This window comes from Pteropus alecto, unplaced genomic scaffold (genome assembly GCF_000325575.1).
Source record: "Pteropus alecto unplaced genomic scaffold, ASM32557v1 scaffold57, whole genome shotgun sequence".
Classification (NCBI taxonomy): domain Eukaryota; kingdom Metazoa; phylum Chordata; class Mammalia; order Chiroptera; family Pteropodidae; genus Pteropus; species Pteropus alecto.
In genome coordinates this window covers 2,554,292-2,574,223 of record NW_006442508.1, presented here as the reverse complement: position 1 = coordinate 2,574,223, position 19,932 = coordinate 2,554,292, and the positions used below count along the sequence as shown (strand labels likewise).

General features: G+C 32.9%; 1 protein-coding gene and 1 pseudogene across 8 annotated transcripts in view; both read left to right on the top strand.

Moving 5' to 3' along the window:
* The window catches only part of ATP8A1 (ATPase phospholipid transporting 8A1), a 217,299-nt gene that overhangs the window by 79,181 nt on the left and 118,186 nt on the right, over positions 1-19,932 (top strand). For all 8 annotated transcript variants that reach the window (XM_015597587.2, XM_025040218.1, XM_025040214.1 and 5 more), the window contains 3 exons: positions 12,863-12,935; positions 15,097-15,202; positions 16,360-16,442. In XM_015597587.2, the coding sequence (XP_015453073.1) occupies positions 12,863-12,935; positions 15,097-15,202; positions 16,360-16,442 (262 nt within the window). The remainder of the gene's footprint in view (positions 1-12,862; positions 12,936-15,096; positions 15,203-16,359; positions 16,443-19,932) is intronic.
* LOC112471623 lies at positions 18,692-18,810 on the top strand (annotated as a pseudogene).

The window sequence follows — 19,932 nt, the reverse complement described above, 5'->3', positions numbered from 1 at the left end:
TAAGAAGACATGATCAAAAAGTGAAACACCCTCCTAGTTGACTGACATTGGCCTATTACCAAATTTTCCAACTCTCTTTATGTGCAGGTGACACTGGTAAATATCAGTCTCTTAACCATATACGCAAAGGTGCTCGCCTTTGGGTTTTCTGGCCTGTATCCTTCCTCCCTCATATTCCATATCCAGGCACTAAACTAGTATAAAAGTAATATATTAAACTTTGAGAATACCTTAGTTAAAATTATAAGTAACTATTTGGTAAAAAAAAAATTCTAAAAGTGTATAGTTATTCCTGTACTCAGTGTTTAAAAAGAGAAATAGATGGAGACAGATATCCTCGTTCTTTTCTTTGAATTAGCAGACAGTGTAACTAAAAATGGCTTCGAACTATGTGTAAACGAAGCTAAAAAGACATTTGATCAAAACAGGCTGTTAAATGTGAGAGGCACTCTTACTATTTCCAGGGCAGAGTGCCGAGTGCATCTTCCTTTGTCATCTGAGGATCTCCTAATTCCCTTAGACAAAAGAGCCTCTCCTTGCTCCAACCCCGAAGTTGGTACAGGCCTCACCTACTGGAGTAGGAGAGGTACAGCCACACTTTTTGACATCGTGTATATTCAACCCACAGTTATCCCAGATTAGAGAAGGAAAGGCCTGTCGTGATTCTAAAGTTTGTCGTATTATAGTTTTGACAGGTTTATGGTGATGTTTGTTTTTACAAAAATTCTGCATTCATAAATGTAATTTTTAGAGTGATCTATTTTAATAATTGACATCTTTTATTTTGTTCAATTTCCAATTGAATACGCAAGTTCTTCAAATTAATAATTATTGATTGTGAACTTCTCAGAACAGGAAATTGTAATGCTAACTAGGTGCTCTTTCTTTCTGCATTTTATCAGGTTTTTTCTTAGTCTTGGAGCAAGTCCTTAAACACTTTTAGGCAGGACCTCTAAAGAGCTGTATTCTTCCTGCATCTTTTGGTGATGTTAACAACTGTATTATGATAAAGTGGGTTCAAGACATGAATATTAAGGTAGTATTAGGGGTTAAGAATTGTCCTCATTTAGATTAAATTTCTAGTGAAACATATTTCCTCTTGGGAAAATAACCTCTCTTAATACTGAAGTGTAGTCATAAGACATGAGTTCTTGTGGTAGCTTTGGCATTAATTCACCACGTGACCTTAGACAATTCCTTTCAAATATTGCAAACCCTTTAAAATGAGGATGGTGAGACTAGATGATCTTTAAGGCTTTTTCTCAGATATAAAATTCTAACATATTTAGAAAATTAAAAAAACAAACAGGTGTTCCTTTGTTTGCAACATTTAAATATATAAATAAATATGTTTCTTCTCTGGATGCTGTGTCATGTTTTCAAGAATACCAGAAGTCTTGTTTAATTAAAGCTAGTTGTTAAACTCCTTCCAATAATCATGTATACATTGTGTATATGCTTTTAGGATCCCTTGACTGAGTTTTTATAGACATTCTCTCCTCCAGACATCCAGATGAATGGATGGAATGTCAGCTACAGAATGTCAGCATTGTAACGTTAATATATGAAGTCTTGGGGGGAAACTATGAGACTTCATACTGCTCAGGTGATGACAATAGGCAATACATTTCTGTTACTTAAGTCTGCTAGACTCCACAGGAAAAAGTAATTACTGTCAACCACTTCTCTGTGGGAATTTCCTCTGGGCACTCTTGAGTTAATAGGAATCCAGACAGGGAGATAACAGGCTTTAACTATCTCATTTGCCCATAGCAGTGTTTAACACGTGTTTAATTTGAGGAACTATTCATAGTTGCACTTATAGCTCCAGTAGAAGAAAGCTTGGTGTTTATTCCCCTAGGAAGTGGCAAAACAAAGGTGAATAACACAAGCTTTCATATACTAGCAAATGCCTTTGGGGCTATGATTTCACAGCTGGTACATTTTCAGCATTTTAAAGAAGTAAGATAAAGCCGGCTTTTCCTCTAGATAGAGTTAAAGGTGAGTTCTCTTGGCTTTTATCAGTTTGAAGGACAAGACTTGAAGTCTCTTGATATTATTATCATCTTTGCCTAGTTCTATGTATTTCATAGGTTTGTAAGAAGATAATATTTAACACTTAAAACAATGCTTCAGAATTTAGTCTTGGTAAATTTTCTCTCATTTCATGTAACATCTGCCCCAAATTGGATTCATGATAGGCCATGAAATAAAAAGATTTGCACATACTTACTGATGATGATTACTTTATGAAGATAAACTTTGTACCAGAGATGCCATCATACTTAAATTTATTAGATTGTTTTAGTAGATCATTTTTAGTAAAATGTAAATGCATTGGGCTGTCGTTTGTAAATTTAACTTATTATAAACTAGATATGCTACCGATAAACAATTAAAGTATGATTTTAACAAATTGCTTCTTCTAGGGAATAAGTCAGTTTTATCACAGTTACTTGAATGCCAGGAATAAGTAAGGAGGCTTTTATATTCAGTGGCTAGGATTCTTAATATAGTGAATATTCTAATCTACAATCCTAAGTACCATCTTTGTCAATTTAGACCTTACTATTCGAATGACCTGATGAGCTAGGTGAGGCTAACAAAGTACAATATTTAAAGTTAAAAAAATTATATTAAGCAAACTAAACAGTGCTTTTTGTGTAGGCAAGTCATTTAATCAGGATTAAAAATATTTCAGGTTTCCTTTAAGTGAAAAATGAATGTTCTTAAAAGCAATCTTTGTATATGACTACTTTACTTGACAATATTTTCTTTAACAATGTGTTTGCTGAAAGAATCAGCTACTTCTTTAACACCAAGAAGAGATTCACCATGAGAAAACTCACAATTACCATAAAACTTAGCCTCAAATCTAGATTATAACCAACAAATTTATCTTATTGCTCACCAAGACTGGTGGTAAAAGCTGGATAAACACCATTAGTTTATGCATGGACCTCAACAAATGTTTATCTCCTTCTATGTATGTAGCACTTTGTTAGATGATGGACTGTAATGGTCATTAAAAGTTCACATGGTTCCCACCCCCCTAAAGTTGATATTCTAATTGGTGGTTAATAGATGTTAATTAAGTAGTTATTCAGGGAAATATAAAATCCTAACACAGTACAAAGGTCTGTGTGAGTCTGTGATTGGGGGTTGATCTAATTAGAGAGGTCAGGAACTGCTTCCCGAGAAAATGATACTTGAGCTCAGATCTAAGAATGAGTTTGATTAAGTGAAGAACTTACCAAGCAGATATAACAGCACCGACATGCAAACAAAGGCAAATAACCAGACAGCACGTACACACCAGAGCTGCTTGAGCAAGGATCACTGGGAAACCCATGCAGACAGGATTAGTAGCTGGTGCGGGGGTGGCCTGCTTCTCTCACACTGAATAGCGAATAGCGCTCAGCATCTGCAAAAGGGCTGGACCAGGGAGAGGGACTGGGGGAGAGGGACCCCGAACCTTGAGCTCTGCAGTTTTTAAGCTGCATATTGAGAAGCACTGCCCTCTCTCTTGGTGTGTGAGATCGGGGTCTGTCTACATCAGTGAAACTTGGCAGAACTGGTTCCCCCACCCCCTCAGGTACAGTCTGGAGGCTGGAGTTCAGTCCTTGAGGTTGGTCAGAATTAATCACCTCAGGCTCTGCAGTAGGCCCTCTCCTTTTCTGGGAGTCCAGCCCACAGGGGGCTTGCTTAGCCCTTCCTCTCAGGTAACTTCAAAAGTCCTTTGATAGGAGATAGAATAGTGAGTAAAGGTGGGTACCACCATAGTGATTGGAGTGAAGATAGTGGATCCTGCACTGGAGGCAGTTCAGTGCTTTGGAGCTAGAAGGCATGCCTTGAATGATGAGGCCCATATCATGGCCATTTTGGTAGAAGAGTAAAGACAACAGGGGTGATCACGTAGAGAGTAAAAGGATCGCAATGAAGTTAATTGTACATTTGTTAAAAATAACATTCGTATTGTATTTGTTAAAAATACATTTTTATTGAACTCTGCATTTTTAAAAAATTTACCTATATCTAATATAGTCCATTTAAAGGAAAAATATTGAATGGACATATATAATGAAAGAAATGGAAAATAAGAAAATCTACTCTCCTTGCTAAGAGAGTAGATCTTAAACATTTTCACCACAAAAAAGAAATAATAATTTTGTGACATGATGGAAGTTTTAGCAAACACTAAGGTGGTAATCATTTTGCAGTATATACATATATCAAATCAGCACATTGTACACCTTAAACGTACACAATGTTATATGTCAATTATATCTCAGTAAAGTTGGGAAAAAAATGAACAATAAAAAATAAATTTAATGAATATATACATGTATACCTAGAAGAAAATCTGCTCTTTTGTATATTACGGGCCACTTCTGATGACTATATGACTGGTTAAAATGAAAGCTGTACATCAATCAAACTTTCTTAGTGCTCACATGAGCTAATGAATGAAATTCAGGTATTGAACATGTTTTCTATTAGAGATGACAAATAGTTTAATAACTGAATTATGGTTTAAGTGAAAACTTTTAAATATCAGTTAATCTTAAAATGTGGTTCCATTTAATTATAGAAATGTAATTAATTTTTACTTTAATATACCTGCTTAAAGGACCATGACCTCATGGTAGTCAAATTTACTTCTAAAATGTATTTGACAAATTGTATCTCTGTGATAGTTTGTTCCTAGGCATTATTAGCATGTTTGTTTTGTTAAAAAAACTTTGTTCTGACTATGTAATGTGTGATTAATTTTCCATTGGCTTTAGCTTGTTTTTAAACTACTAATTTTAAACATTTCCTCCTGAATACTGAAGTCTGCATGATGTCAGTAAACTTCATGGGAAACAAGCAAGTTGGCCTTCCAGTAATTCTATAACTTTGTAAGCCTGCTTAGTTACCGTAAATCATCATTCTACTTATATACTAACTGCTATTCTTTCAGAATCAACTAAAATTTTGTTTTACTAACTTTCCAAGATCCATCTTTTAGTACTTCCCTTATTCATGCTTTTCAGTTTCCAGCTTTTCTGTGATTATTTTCCTCTCTTTGTCCCTCCTCTTGCTTTCTGAAGCCATGTCCCTGAACCTGAGGATTATGGCTGCTCCCCTGATGAATGGTAAGCTGCACAGACCTTTCTGTCTCACTGATTCCTTCAAAAGGTGTATGTTTTCTTGTTTTGTTAGACACATTCACTAATTTTGAAAAAAGGCATTGCTGATCAGGGAGGGTAACAATGCTATAACGGAGATAGATGTTGAAATTCATTTAATGTCCTTGATTTCCTATTGAATAACCTTTCATCACTTTATAAATATTTAGTTTAAAGGTTAGGCTGGTCAATTTTACATTGTGTATCTATAATAAAGTCTGTAATGATCAACTTGGGGTTCCTGAGCTGTGGACTACCTAAGATTTCAGTTATAGGTCCAGAAGCTTTATGTTATTTAGCTCAGCACTGCCACCTTCTGCCACTATGTACGTACTCTACAGAGCTACAAAAAGATGCTACTGAAGCACACCCAACCAGTGGAAGTTTCCTTTACATTTCTTTTCATTAATTTGCTGAATCTCTTTGAGAGCTAGAAAATGAACATTTTTTTAATGAAATGTCTGGGACAAAGGTTGAAAGACTATGCTACCAAGGGCTAGAGTTAACTGGAATATATTAATTTTAGAATTATTAAAGATGGAATTTTATAGGTTTAAAAATTTCAATACTTTTGGAGGGTTTTGTTTGTTTTACTGTAAAATCCCACCTCTGTAGATTTACATTTTCATTTAGAATGGTATGTTTATTTTGATATTTTTATAATTCATCATGATTTGGTGGCAAGTGGAATTTGAGGAAACAGGTTCTTTTAATGCTGGTAATTGTAGAAAACACTGTGGCTCGATAACTGGTTATGTTTTTATTGTCAGGTTACATATGTGTTTTATGATTAAGCCATATTTCCAATATGCATGGAAGTCCAATAACTTTTTATATTTTTCAACTTGGATTTTATTTCAGTAAAGTGGATATTTGGTAACAATTTGCAGTAAACTTAATGATACCTAGAGTTAATGACAGAGGCGGTTGTATAGTTCATGGGATAACTGATGGGTCATCACATTTAAGGTCACTGCTTGGAGTGTCATGCATTTCAACACCTACACTCAACTGAATGATCTTCAATATTTTTTTAAATGTGCCAAAGCATCTTACTGTTTATGAATAATTCAAGTTTAATGGTGTAGACATATTTCCTTACATTTAATCTCTTAAGAAAATAGTTAAAATTCTTTTTTATAAATAGTTAAAATTTTTATTGTATTTCTTTATATGTTTTTCTATGTCATTAAGATAATTTTGCTAATTTTAAACTGTTCATTAATGTAGAATTAATACACATTTTTCTAATATAACTCATTCGTTCTTGAGAGAAGGAAATTACATTTATCATATTTTTATTAAGATTAAATGGAAGTGTTAAAAATTGTTTATTCAGGTCATTTAAAATATCCTACTTTTAATAGAGGTGTTTCATGACTTTTATCATTGTTAGAAAGAGGATGTTATTTTAACTAGTTTAATGATTTCCTTTTGTAAAACACCCTTTTGGAAAATTTGATATTCTAAATGAGTTAAGTCCAAATGAAAAAATGCCAGCTTCTTCATAAATTGTACAATTCTACTTGATAAACTTAGATATTAATGATATTTTAAAAAATAAACATTAGGAAAAGCTTTTGCCCCTATTATAATATAGTGAGCTTTATTTAAGTATATGCTTGGATTCCCTATCTTATCAAATCGTTACCTGTAGGCCTGCGAAGATGAAGAAACAGATCATATTGAGCTTCTGTTGTGTCCTGGGTCCTAAGCAGTGGTCAAGGATGCAGACTTTGAATTCTGACCACCCAAATACATATCCTAATTCTCCTGGTGGCCTTGAACAAGTTACCTAATCTCTCTGCCTGCCTGTCCTCATGTGTTAAAATGTGGACATCATAGAGAGGTTGTGGATATTGAGTTCTGTTTTGAAAGAGCTTAAAATAGTATTTGGACAGAGTAAGCTCACAGAGAGTGTTAGCTCTAGTGTCTCTCACTTAATCCTCATGACATATTTGAGGAGTTGTAATTGACATGACTATTTTAAAGTTGGTGAAATTTAGACAAAAAAGCTAATAAGTAACTTGCGTCAAAGTATACAACCAGTAAATATGGGAGTCAGAGTTAAAACCTCGCTTGGCCTGGTTACAAAGTTAGTGCTGCTCACTGTAGACTTCTCCTAGAGACTTTAAAGAACTTTGGAGAATATCTGATTTTAGAGCGCAAATTCACTGTTCACAGTCATTTTATTTTTTCTTTGTTTCTTTCTTGTGTTAAAGTAGCAAGAGCAGATGTGAGAAAAGTTAGCATGGGGGAAAGGGGAGACAATTTTGCAAATTCATAAAGCTGGCATCCTCCAACCTCATCCAATTGGTTTTGTGTTGCCGATGAAACCAGTATCAAAAATGTGATCCTGATTGAATCCTGTGCTCCAGGCCCTGACCACATCATGCTGCGGACTTCAGGGGTAAACTAGAGCATGTGATGGCTGTATGTCCAAAATCTGAAAGTTCATTCCTATCTGTCAGCAGCTTCACTTTTCAATGTGACATTCATTGACTTCCAAATATAAAACCTGTGGCCTACATATATTTTACTGTCCTACTTGAACCGTATTCACCACAAAAATGTCAAGTTAAAAAAGCATATAATATTTAACACAAATGTATATAGATTATTTTACATTTAGTTGAATTTGAAGGCAAACCTGTAACATAGTAAACCTTTCAAACATACTCTCTCGACATTAAAGATAATTGTATAATGGCTGTAGCTCTATGCAAATATATTATTATAAATAATTTACAGAAATAAAATTATTTCCCAACCAGTAGCCACTTACACCAAAGTTGATATACTCTTTTGTTGTTGCCAAGTACCATAAGTTAACATATAACCTTACAGATTAATTCTTTCTATTAAAAATCTATCATTGAAGGAAAAAAATCTTATTCTCAGCACTCATGTAGCCCTGAGATATGGTTATTTTCCAAAACTATTCATTTCCATGACCATTTTTTGTAATGTTTATTATTGAAAATTTCAAGTATAAACAAAAGACAAATGTACAATCCAATCACTTCAATAGTATGTACTCAATACCAATTTCTATTAATCTGTACCTTCCCCTCACTATTATTTTGAAGCAAATTCCAGATAACATTTTTGTTTTTCTTAACCATTTAATATAGTTCACATTATTTTTTCTGATAAGTTTTTTTTTTTAAGTTAATGCTAGTGAGGATGATCCCCCAGAAGGATTACCTTAAAGTGTTCTGTGCTTACTCATTTCACTGTGATTTTTAATGTTATCATAATATTAGTGGATAGTACTATTTTCTGGTCTTGTTTATTTTCTCATTTCATTCTGGTATATAATTACATATGGAATGAGTAGTATTTCTTTATTCTGCTATAACAGCTAGGCTCTCCTAAAAAAATTCTTCCAGGTGTGACTGCGTAGTAATGAGATATATCGCATCCAAATTAGTGTTAGTCTTCAAAGCAGTCAATTTGACAGGTAATTTATTTATTCCAATGAGGCAGCTGTTTCAGAGAATGTTTTGGAACTCCTCTTTTATAATTGCCTATGGAAATACTATGAGCCACATGAAAAAAACAAGTCTCATTACTTTGGTTAAAACCAGTATCCAACAAATATATCATTGGATTCAGTCACTTGTTTGTATTCTTGAACTTGACTGGACCTGACTCTAAATAACAAATGTATTTTTAAAAATTAAGTTACCCTCTAAGGAATTTTGATTTGGAACCAATAGCACCATTTAAAAGCAGGAGATGCAGACCCTTTCAAAAAACGGTGCTCTACAATCACACTGCCTTTTGTCTTCTTTGTGTGTACATGTATATAGTGTGTATATGTGTGTAATGTGTACATTTAGTTTGTACACAGGGTGTGTATATATTTCAGGTGGCTGAGATGGATTTTGTTCTTGTTTTTAATTTTTAATTTAAATTTGATTTATTTTTTAAGTTTATAATGCATATTACAAATTCATAATGTGTAAAGAGAAGATTTCTTCCCTTTCCTGTCTTAAAGCCTGCTATTCTCCTCCTGAAGGCAGCCTGTGTAACCAATTTCAAGTGTATCCTTTCAAATCTATAGATGCATATATTTTTTCACTCATACTGTTACAGAAAATGAAGCATACCACACGGTTTTGTACCACCTTTTCTTTTGACAGTGCAGCTTTGAGATTTGTTCATATTCCATGAAGAACAACTGTTTTTTGTATAGTATTCTGTTACATGGATGTACTACATTTTTAAAAGCAATATCCTTGATAGAACTTGAGTTATTTCTAATCATTTGCTATTAAAAATGAGCTGTAATGAATGAATTTGTACATACAGCATTTTGCACCAGGTAGATAGATAACTGATATAAATTCCTAGAACTGGAAGTACTGGATTAAGGAAACGTGCATTTTAAATGTGGTTAGAAATTGCTCAATTGCCCTTTTTAGAAGCTGAACTAGTTTCATTCTCTGATTTAACCTTTTCCATAATCACAACAGCACACAATTGTCAAACTTTATTTCTGTCAAATTGATAAATTTAATTTCATTATGGGATAAGGTTGGATTTATATTTAAAGCCAATCAAATTTCCTTCTCTATGAACCGTGTGTTTATATCCTTTGCTCTTTGTTACACTTCATTGTTTTCTTATGGATTTCTGTGAGTTCTTATTATTTTATGGAAATTAACTTTCTACATATGAATCAAAAATCATTTTTCCCAGTTGGTCATTTGGCTTTTAACTTTGCAGTAGTTTTTGCTCTGCAGAAATGTTTCAGCTTATGCAGTCAGATTTATCTATTTGTTTTCTCAATTATGTATGACACTTAGGCCTTTTCCACTCCTCTCCTATTATTGTAAAAATTTTCCCATATCTCTAGTACTTTTATTAAATTGTTCATCCATCTGCAGTTTATTTTAGTTTAAGGTGAAAAGTATGGACCCAACTTTTTTTTCTGATAATCCTCATGTTGACATGAATTTTGAATTTTACAAAATGTCATAGTCCGTACTGTTATATATGAAAATAGCTAATACCAGTTAAGCCATATACACTCTGAATTGTCTGTTAATTTTTATTGCTATGAGAATTCTTCATTTTTGTATGATCAGGAAATAATCATTTCTATAAATCATAGCTTTTAAATCAACCTGCAAAAAGCTGCAAATTCAAAGACGTTGTGGGCTACCTGCCCGTTGTTCTCCTTACCTTAATGTTACATTCCCTGCCTTACAGCTTCTTGAAAAACTGTAATTTTTTTTTTTTGTCCCTTTGTGAGCAAAGTGCCTCTAGAAAATTTCTATAAAAAATTTTGACAAAATGATGTCACCTTGAATTTTTATTTGCGAGCAGTTTGCAGTTCGTGTAGTTTTGTCTACTGGCAGTTTAAAGTATTTTACTTTTAATGCAGTTGGTTCTTATTTTGAAATGACATGAGCCTTCTAGTTTTATCTGTTTACTTTTACTAACAGTGAACATTTTGTAAGATTTTGGAGAGGGGCAGTGAGAGCTCCATGGATGAGTTATCCAACTCAGGCTCTGTGATTAGCAGATGAGTTGTTTATGGTTTTTATTTTCTTGGAAGGGAAGCTACTTTCTGGAAGAAGAGTTCTTACATAGCGTTTATCTGTTGTGGAAGTCTTCATTGGTGAATGGAGAGTGAGATGTGTCCATGTAAATATTGCAATTGAATATCTAGTGTTATTTGCTATAAATGCATTTGAAATTTATATCAATCATGGTAACCGATTTATAAATGAAAGAATTGCCGATGAGATTAATAAGACATATCTTCAGATTTACAATCTGGAATTCTTTGGAAAGGAAATAGACGTCTTTATACAAGATGTTACTGTGAATATTTCTTGACATTTCAATTAATCTAACAAATAAGTAGGAAGAATCACTAATGAATACATTTTAATAATAAGGAGATTTTATGGAGCCCAAATAATAAACTATTTTTTAAGAAATAATAGTGTTTGGAGGAGAAACGTATGCTATTTTTTTTATCTGCCTGTTGATCAGTCATTTAAAAGTTCTTAGATTTTTCTTTCCATCTTTAAAACTAGAGAAGCGGTAATAATAAAAATGATAATAATAATAATAATAATAGTGTTTATTCTGCTTCCCAGGGATGTTTTGAGAATTCTAAACTACTACATGTTAATAAAGTTGTGTTATATTATGATTTTGAGAATTATTAAACTACTACATGCTTTTATTATAAACATTCTAACTTCCTCCAGTTTATGGGAAAATATATTTCATTGATGATATTGCGTATGTTCAATTATCTCAATTCTTTTTTTTTTTTCTTCAGTGATTTCTCCTTCCTTTTAAAATGCTGGCTTTAAAATATGAAACTCTTGAACATTGTTCTAATAGTTGGAACATTGGCGTTGATAATACTCTTTGAAACCTATAAAAATTGTGATTAAAAACTTTCTGTATTACAATTATTTAATATCAGACACATTTTTTTCCTCAGTGAATTAATTCTGAGGTTTTTTTTTCTGTGCACAAAAGCTTAAATCTATATATTTTCACTGAATATTGCAAAGTATATTTTTGAGGTTTCACATTCCTCCTTGTTCTTCCTTTGAATCTCAACATTTTTATATTAAATTGCATGGTCAGATTAATAAAAGCTAGATTACAAAGGCAATTCTGATTCCATTTGTTTCTTGTGTAGTACATAACATGTTCACTGATCTGAAGGTACCCACAACACAGAAGAATCCCATACACTTTTATGATTCTCCACATATACAAAACAAATATATGTATATGTCAGATATTTGTTAGCAATAAAATGTATAACAGTTTATTTATATTTTTATATTTCATATGATCATCATGTAGTGTTAGTCACTACAAATAAAGATATCTTATAGGCTAAAGTAAAAGAATTAATATTACTTTTTATAATAACCTCAAAATTTTTAAAACTCAAGAAAATTATGGAAGTAGAAGAAATGCAATTCTAGGTATTTTAGCAGTTTTGTTACATTTTTTAAATTAACTTTTTTAAACTTCATATGGCTGCAATATAATTTCACTCCAGGAAAATGAACTATAAAATACTATTTTTCATTAAACTGCAGAAGTTTTTCACACATTTTAAGATGCTTGAAATAGCATTTATGGTCAATTATGAAATCTGTAATGTCTTATTTATTTTTCATCTATAAGAGAAAAAAACTGACATGTCATGGGATTGTTAGGAGGATTAAATGAAATAATGTGTATGTTGTAGACCTTCTCAGTGATACTTGCCTCCCTAGCATCCTTTCCAAATGCAGGACTATGGGTTTCGGTCAAATTGACCAAGTCAGAGCTTGATTGGCTTAATCTAAATCATGTGACCTAGGGCATGTGACCTGGGTTGGGCCAATCAGAGTGAAGTTCAGGAGAAAGATTTGAGGAAGAGAAATTTTCTTTTGCTCTGATGGCATATAGTCATCATGTAGTGTTAGTCACTACAAATCCTAAGAGCCATTGGCTACCAAGGAACCCAGTCAAAAGAAGAGGCTGACCATGAAGGAGGGCAGAGGGAAAAGAGATGAGAGGAATGATATCTTATTTAGAAATGACTTCCATGTTATATTCATTAAGGGTTTGCAGGAATAATCATTTATTTTAAACGTTATAAATAGATCAGCTGCTATGAATGAACCAGGTTTGCTCCATTTTTCCGCCTTTAGGCAGAGCTCACAGCTTGGAGATGAAAAAACATTTAGTGATTCATCATTGCTGGAAAATCTCCAAAATAATCATGTAAGTGACATAAAAATATTATATTTTTATTAATGAGTAAAAACTAATAAGTATTTCTCTGAATTATCTTCCACATTTATACTTTTTTAGTTTTATGATTATTTTTAATAATTATCAAAATCTATTGCTAAATTGTTTGTACTTAGCCAACATGAATTCCTGGTTATTAGAAATTTATTTTTAATATTATCATTATCAATAGTCTATCTTTTCAACATGGTTTATGTTAAATAATATTAGAACTCTGTGAAACAACTCATTATTAATAATTTAAAAATATCCGTAGAAATGAATTACCAGTTCAAAATGTTAGGCCACTGCCAAATCTATATAAGAACTCGACATCTGCCACCCAATGTGAACGTTCCACTTATGAAGTTACTGACACTTATTAAAATGCCATCAGATCAAATGATAGGGTTTCCTGGAATTTAAACCCCAGAATTTTTTCTTACAATCACTTCTGGCTCAGTATGTCAAAACTTGAACTCATTACCCCAAAATATGCTCCCTCTGTAGTATAGATGGGCTCACCACCCGTGCTTCCGGGTGGAGCTCTAACAATGTGTTCGTATGGGTATTTTGTATCCATTTTTTCTTAAGAAAGGTTTCAACAAAATATTATCTTCAAGATCTACAAAACCTAGACCACCTCTTTCCTCTATGTTCTCAGTTTAAGTAAATTACACCATCACCTATTGTATTACTCTTTCTAGGAACTTAAGGGTTGTTTTGATACCTCCTTCTCCATCTCTAGATCAAATACTGTCAATATTAACTTCTAGAATATATGCTGAATGTCATCTTCACTTCATTCTCACTTTCACTACCCAAGTCCAGACTATCAGCATTCTCTATGTAAATTACCATAATAGCCTCCTAACCAGTCTCCTTGTTTACATTTTTACTCCTTTACAATTCTTTTTGCACAAGACAATTACAGTGATGTAAATGGAAATCAAGTCCCATCATTTCCTTGTTTAAAACCATTCTCTGGCTACCTCCCTCTTAACTTACAAAGTTACATGATCTGGCCCATGCCTAAGTCACCAACCTCACATGGAGCCACTCTACCTTTCTCTCCTCAAGCCACACTGGCTTTCTTTTCTGTTCTCAAACACGCTTCATTATTTCCTTCTTTAGGATCTTTTCAGTCATGTTTGGTTCCTGTTGGAAAACTCTCTGCTCAGTTCCTTATGAGGCTAAAATCTCATTAGTTTAAATATCACATCTTAAGAACAACCACAATCTCACCAAAATCACATTACTTGATATTTTCACATTCTCTTCTTTTCACTTTATAAATAAATAATACTATGTATTTATCTGTGTTCTGTTTTCCCCACAAGTCAAACTTCACATGGCAGGGACCATGTCTGTTTTGTCTACTCTAGCCTGAACACAGTTTTTTCAAATAATGTTCTGATTTAGTTTTCCATCACTTCAATCACTTCATTTTTTTCTTTTTTTTTTTTTTTTTTTTGCCCAATACCATAGAGGAATATTTTTTCTTTATTAATTTGAATGACATTTTTTTTTTTTTATCAGGAGCCAGACAGGCAGGCAGATGTTTAAAAGATTTGGCTCCTCTTCTCCTATAAACTCTAAGTTCCTTGCAGAAAAGATTCACTTCTATGTCTTCCTTAGGCTGTAAGAGTCAACTATACATAGGAATTGCTCAGTCAGTTCTTTTTTATTTAGTAAAACATGTATCAGGTTAAGGTTGCCTTTTTTGGAGAGAGGGAAAACAAAAATGGAATCTCCTGCTATCATCACTCCAACCCAAAGTAATGGAACCACAGCAAGATAACGTGCCTGAAATTTAAATCTGATCAGGAATTAGAGCCAGGTAAATGAACATTTTAGAATTTCTCTCATGTCTTCTGAGGATAGTATCTACTATATCTACCCTTTTTACTATATTATTTCTATTTGACAGCACAATGTTGCCATGTATAAATATTTAGAAAATGAATGAGAGTGCAAGAATAAATGATTTTAGTTAAAAATATTTTTTCTTCTTAATAGATATTGGCTACTTAGTTGGCTGTAACCTCACACCTTCAATGTTTAACAGCCATACTCTTAATAGATGGACATAAAGTAATATTAGTGTCAAATGTTTAAATGAAAAGAACTAAATTATGTTTATTTCTTACAGCCAACTGCACCTATAATATGTGAATTTCTCACAATGATGGCAGTTTGTCATACAGCAGTACCAGAGCGAGAAGGTGATAAGATTATTTATCAAGCAGCATCTCCAGGTACAAATGAAGCAATTGTGATATGTTTTTTGGTGGAAAATTGTTCTAAAATTTGATATTGTCGAGAAAAAAATCAATTTAATTTGAAAAATAAAATAACCAAGTTATATTTCTTAGACAAAAAAATTAGTAATTAGAAAAACCTTGGCTTTCAGAAGTAAATATATGTATACATATATATGTCTGTGTGTATATATATGTTAAAATGTAAAACTTTGGATATGTAATTTTTGTAATATGTCACATAATAATTTCTCTTTATAAAAAACTAATAGTAAACTATTAGTCATAAACTGTTTTTGCACATAAGCAAACAGAAAAAGAATAATCTGTTTGCCTAAATAGTATACATTTTAAAACAGCAATTTTGCTTTCCACTTTTGGAAATGGTAATCAAGGAGCTTGGTGTGTATTTATTTGGATGAGAACAGTTTACACATTTGAAGGAATTCCATAAAATATATATTAGCACAGTTATCAGTATTTAATACTTAGGCTTAATTTTAGACCTGTTTTCAATGTAAAACTGGGTAGTCAATTTGATTATTGTAAGATTTTAGGAAAGAAGGAACACACTTTGCAGAACTTTGTTATAAATATTTTGAACCATATTCTAAACTAGCACTTATGAACTTGTAAAATGTATCAAATTTCTACTAAGTATAAGAAAAACAACATCATATATTGTTGCAATAGAAACTGTGTAAATGTTCTTTTATCTCACACCCTACCCTGAGCAACAAGGTTTGCTATACCATGGTGATTAGGTAAATAATATGTGATACAATAAAGCATTAATTCATTTATATCCATTTAAATTGAATTCTCAATTAGTAGTATTAGTTTTTTTACAACCAGTGTTTTAGAAGGAAAAGCATAAAACTTAAGAAAGGAGTTTGTGTCATTCATTTTAAAAAGAGTATTCTGGAGAATATGCTGGCCTAAAGGGTACATTTAAATTTTCCTTCCTGTTTGTGACTGAGACTTACTCTTCAGAAATATGACTCTGAGGTCTATACCTATCTTAGATTCTTGAGATTATTCTACTCATTCCTTGACATTGTGATGTAAATTGTATTATAGTAATGTATTTCTCTTGCATCGGGAATAATTTTTATTTCACCATGTATTTGCTTTCACCTGTTTTCCTAAAACAGATGAGGGAGCCTTGGTCCGAGCAGCTAAGCAACTGAATTTTGTTTTCACTGGAAGAACACCTGACTCAGTGATTATAGATTCAGTAAGTTATTTATTTTTGTGTTTTTTGCATCAAAGTACATATGCATAGCCTCAGAGATAATATGCATACTACTAAAAGACTCTTAATAAAATAGAGGTTTTCCCTACTCCAGTTCACCTCTCCAGAAGCAACCACTTTCTATTCTTTTACCTCTTTTATCAGACATTTACGCATATTTTCAAAAAATGTGTGATTAACGATACATGTTTTAATTTTTTAATTTCAGGCATATCTATTAACTTTCTATTCTATTAGTTAAGTGAAGATTTATCTCTTGTGACTCACCATCTTTTCCCAATGTTATTGTAATTATATTACAATTTTTGGTTAAACAAGTATTCAGAAGATCCCGTTTTCAATGAACACATGAAAAAACATTGTTAATCATCAGGGAAATGAAAATGAAAATCACAATGAAATACCACTGCATACCACCAAAAGGGCTAAAATTAAAAACATTGAGAATAGAGAGCAAATGGAGCACCCAGGTATTGCTAGTAGATGTATAACACGATGCAATCCTTTTGGAAAACCTTTTAGAGTTTCCTAAAACATATAAACATGCACCTGACCCAGCGATTGTACTTGTAGTTTCCCAGGAGAAATGAAAGTATTATACACAAAAAGATGTCTAATGGCATGTTCATCACAAGTTTATTCACAGTAGCCCAAAACTGGAAACAAACCAAATGTGCATCAACAGGACAATGGATAAACATTTTGATGTACTCATACAATGGGTTATCTGAACAATAAAATGGAAAGAATAATTGATTCATCAACAGCATGGATAAATCTCAAAAACATTATGTTAAGCAAAAAGAAAACCAGGCACAAAGGAGTGCATACTCTTTAATTTCATTTATATGAGGCTTGAGATTAAGCAAAAATGATTTGTGGTGATAAAATTTGGAATAGTGGTTGCTTTGGGGTCGGGGAGAAGATTGATTGAAAAAGGACACAAAGGAATTTATGGAGTGATGAGAATGTTCTGTATCCTGATTGAGGTGATGGTTACACCAAATATGCCTTTATCAAACTATACAGTTTTCATCAAACTGTACATTTAAGGTCCATGTACTTTATTGTTTATAAATTATATCATTAAAAATAATTCTGTACTGTTTATTTTATTATGCCCATACCAGTATTCATAGCTGAGCATTGTTGTAGTCAGTAATTATTCTCTTGTTTTAATTTTGTTTTCTGACATAAAATTATTTCCTGAAAATATTTTTTTCTTTATTTCTTAAAGATAAATACCAATCTTTTTTCAATTGCTTAATTTTCTTTTTATCTATTACTAATTGTCCCATACTTTTTCAGTACACTAGTATCAAATGATCTATCAGTTGACAGTTATATTCTTGAGACATCCCTCTTGAATTCCTCCATTCTCCTTGGTCTGGGCCAGTTTTGTTCTAAGGCCTGCCACTATGCCATTTTGAAATTCCTTTTGATTTTCTCCTGTTTTGCACTACTCCTGTGTCTTAAATCTTCTTTCTTAGTTTTGATGGAACACATAATCTGTCCATTTTATCAGGTTAAAAAACTGTTGCAGAGCAGAGGACACAATAGCGATAGCCCTCAACAAACCAGCCCCTGACTCTAAGGGCTCTATGATGTACTGGTTCATAGGTCACAACTTGCTCACAGCTGTCACTCTGGAATCAATTTCCTATCTTCCTGGGGACTTTCTTTACATCTGTCCTATGCTAGATCTTATGTTTCTTAAATCTCATGTCTTCCTCATTCTTTGTTTACTCTTTTGTTTTTGTGGAGCACATTCTTTAGTGGCTTCTTGAGAAATGATGCATGTGGAGTTATTTACTTTTTAGTCCTTTCAAGTCTAAACACTTTTATCCTACCATTACACTTAATAATTAATAATCTGGCTGAATATAGAATTCCAGGGTGAAATCATTTTCCTTAAGAATTTTGATTGTTCCACTGTCTTCTGGCTTCCAGTACACTTAATTGAGAAATCAGAAGCCACTGTGATCCCATATCTTTTGTGACTTACCTCCACCCCCCATCCCCACTCTCTGGGGATCTTTTTTGTTCTAGTTCTTAAATTTTATAATCGTGTGCCTTAGTGGGACTATTTTAACCCATTATACAGAACTTTGGGTGGACCATTTTCCATTTGGAAATTGATATGCTATCCTTCAGTTCTGGAAATTTTTCTTGAATGATTCCATTTTTCTTTCCTCTTTTTGCTCTGTTCTCTCTTTTAAATTCTCGAACTGGTCTACGGCCATGCCACCCTGAATGTCCCCGATCTCATCTGATCTCAGAAGCTAAGCAGAGACGGGCCTGGTTAGTACTTGGATGGGAAACCACGTAGGAATAGCAGGTGCTGTAGGTGTTAATAAAATAAATTAAATAAACTAATAAATAAATAAAAATAAAAAATTCTTGAAATAATCTTTTAACTTATCTTTCCTGCTTTCAGATCTTTGCCTTTTTATTCTACTTATTAGAAGTTTTCTTCAGCTTTGTCTTCTTAGTCTTCTATTGATTTTTTTTTCATTTTCGCTATCATGTTTTTGATGACCAGAAGCTTTTTTCGTTCTTTAAATATTTCTTTTTTAATAGTATCCTGTTCTTGTTTCATGAATGTCATACTAATGTTAGTTTTCTGATAGGAATGATAGTTTTTTGAAGTTTAATTTAAAAACATCAACTTTCAAATGTTCTTTTTCAAAGTTTCTCATTTTCTACTTAGGAGAAAAGAATAGCATTTACTGCATCCCTTGCATGTGGGATGTATGATAGACTATACCAGGTCTTTGATAAGAACTGCACTATATAGAATAATAAGGCCAATCTCCTATACCACCAAAGAGTAGCACACTGGATATATATATTAATCACAAAAACATAATAATTTTTACAAGCAACCTTATTGTTTTGAACATTTTCTTCATGGGTCCCCTTAAAAAGCATATACTGGCTAATTTAACAATATTTTCAAGAGTATAAAACCATGCAAAAAGTTTTATGTCATCAGGAAGCCATAGCAGTGCAATTCCAATGATAGAACAGAAAATGCCACATGTGAAGCATGTGACAAACCACTTTAATCTGGTGTTGAAACTAAGCGAAGAGGCATCCAGGACCTGCTCACCAGCCCCCTGAGCCCATCAGGAAACCCAGAAGCTGAAACTCCATGGGTCGGCATCAAGTTTTATCTTTGAATTGTCTTTCCTCTAGCTGCTTTTAGCTGTTTGTGTTGGATGTCTGTGTTCCATGTTAATGGCTTTCCTTAGACGTCTGTTAACCTTTGGGATTCTTGTGGTTAAGAGTGAGGAACTTAAAAGCTGATATGACCATTCTGCGCATAAGAGGGTATTTGCCAACACTGAGCTTCACTCTAGAGTGGCCTGGGGGGATTATGTAGTATATGTTCCTTTAGGTCTTCTCTTGGGCTTATTGGATTCCCCAGAAAGTAATCTTTGAATTTCTGCCTAGAAAAGTCTGGCTGCCA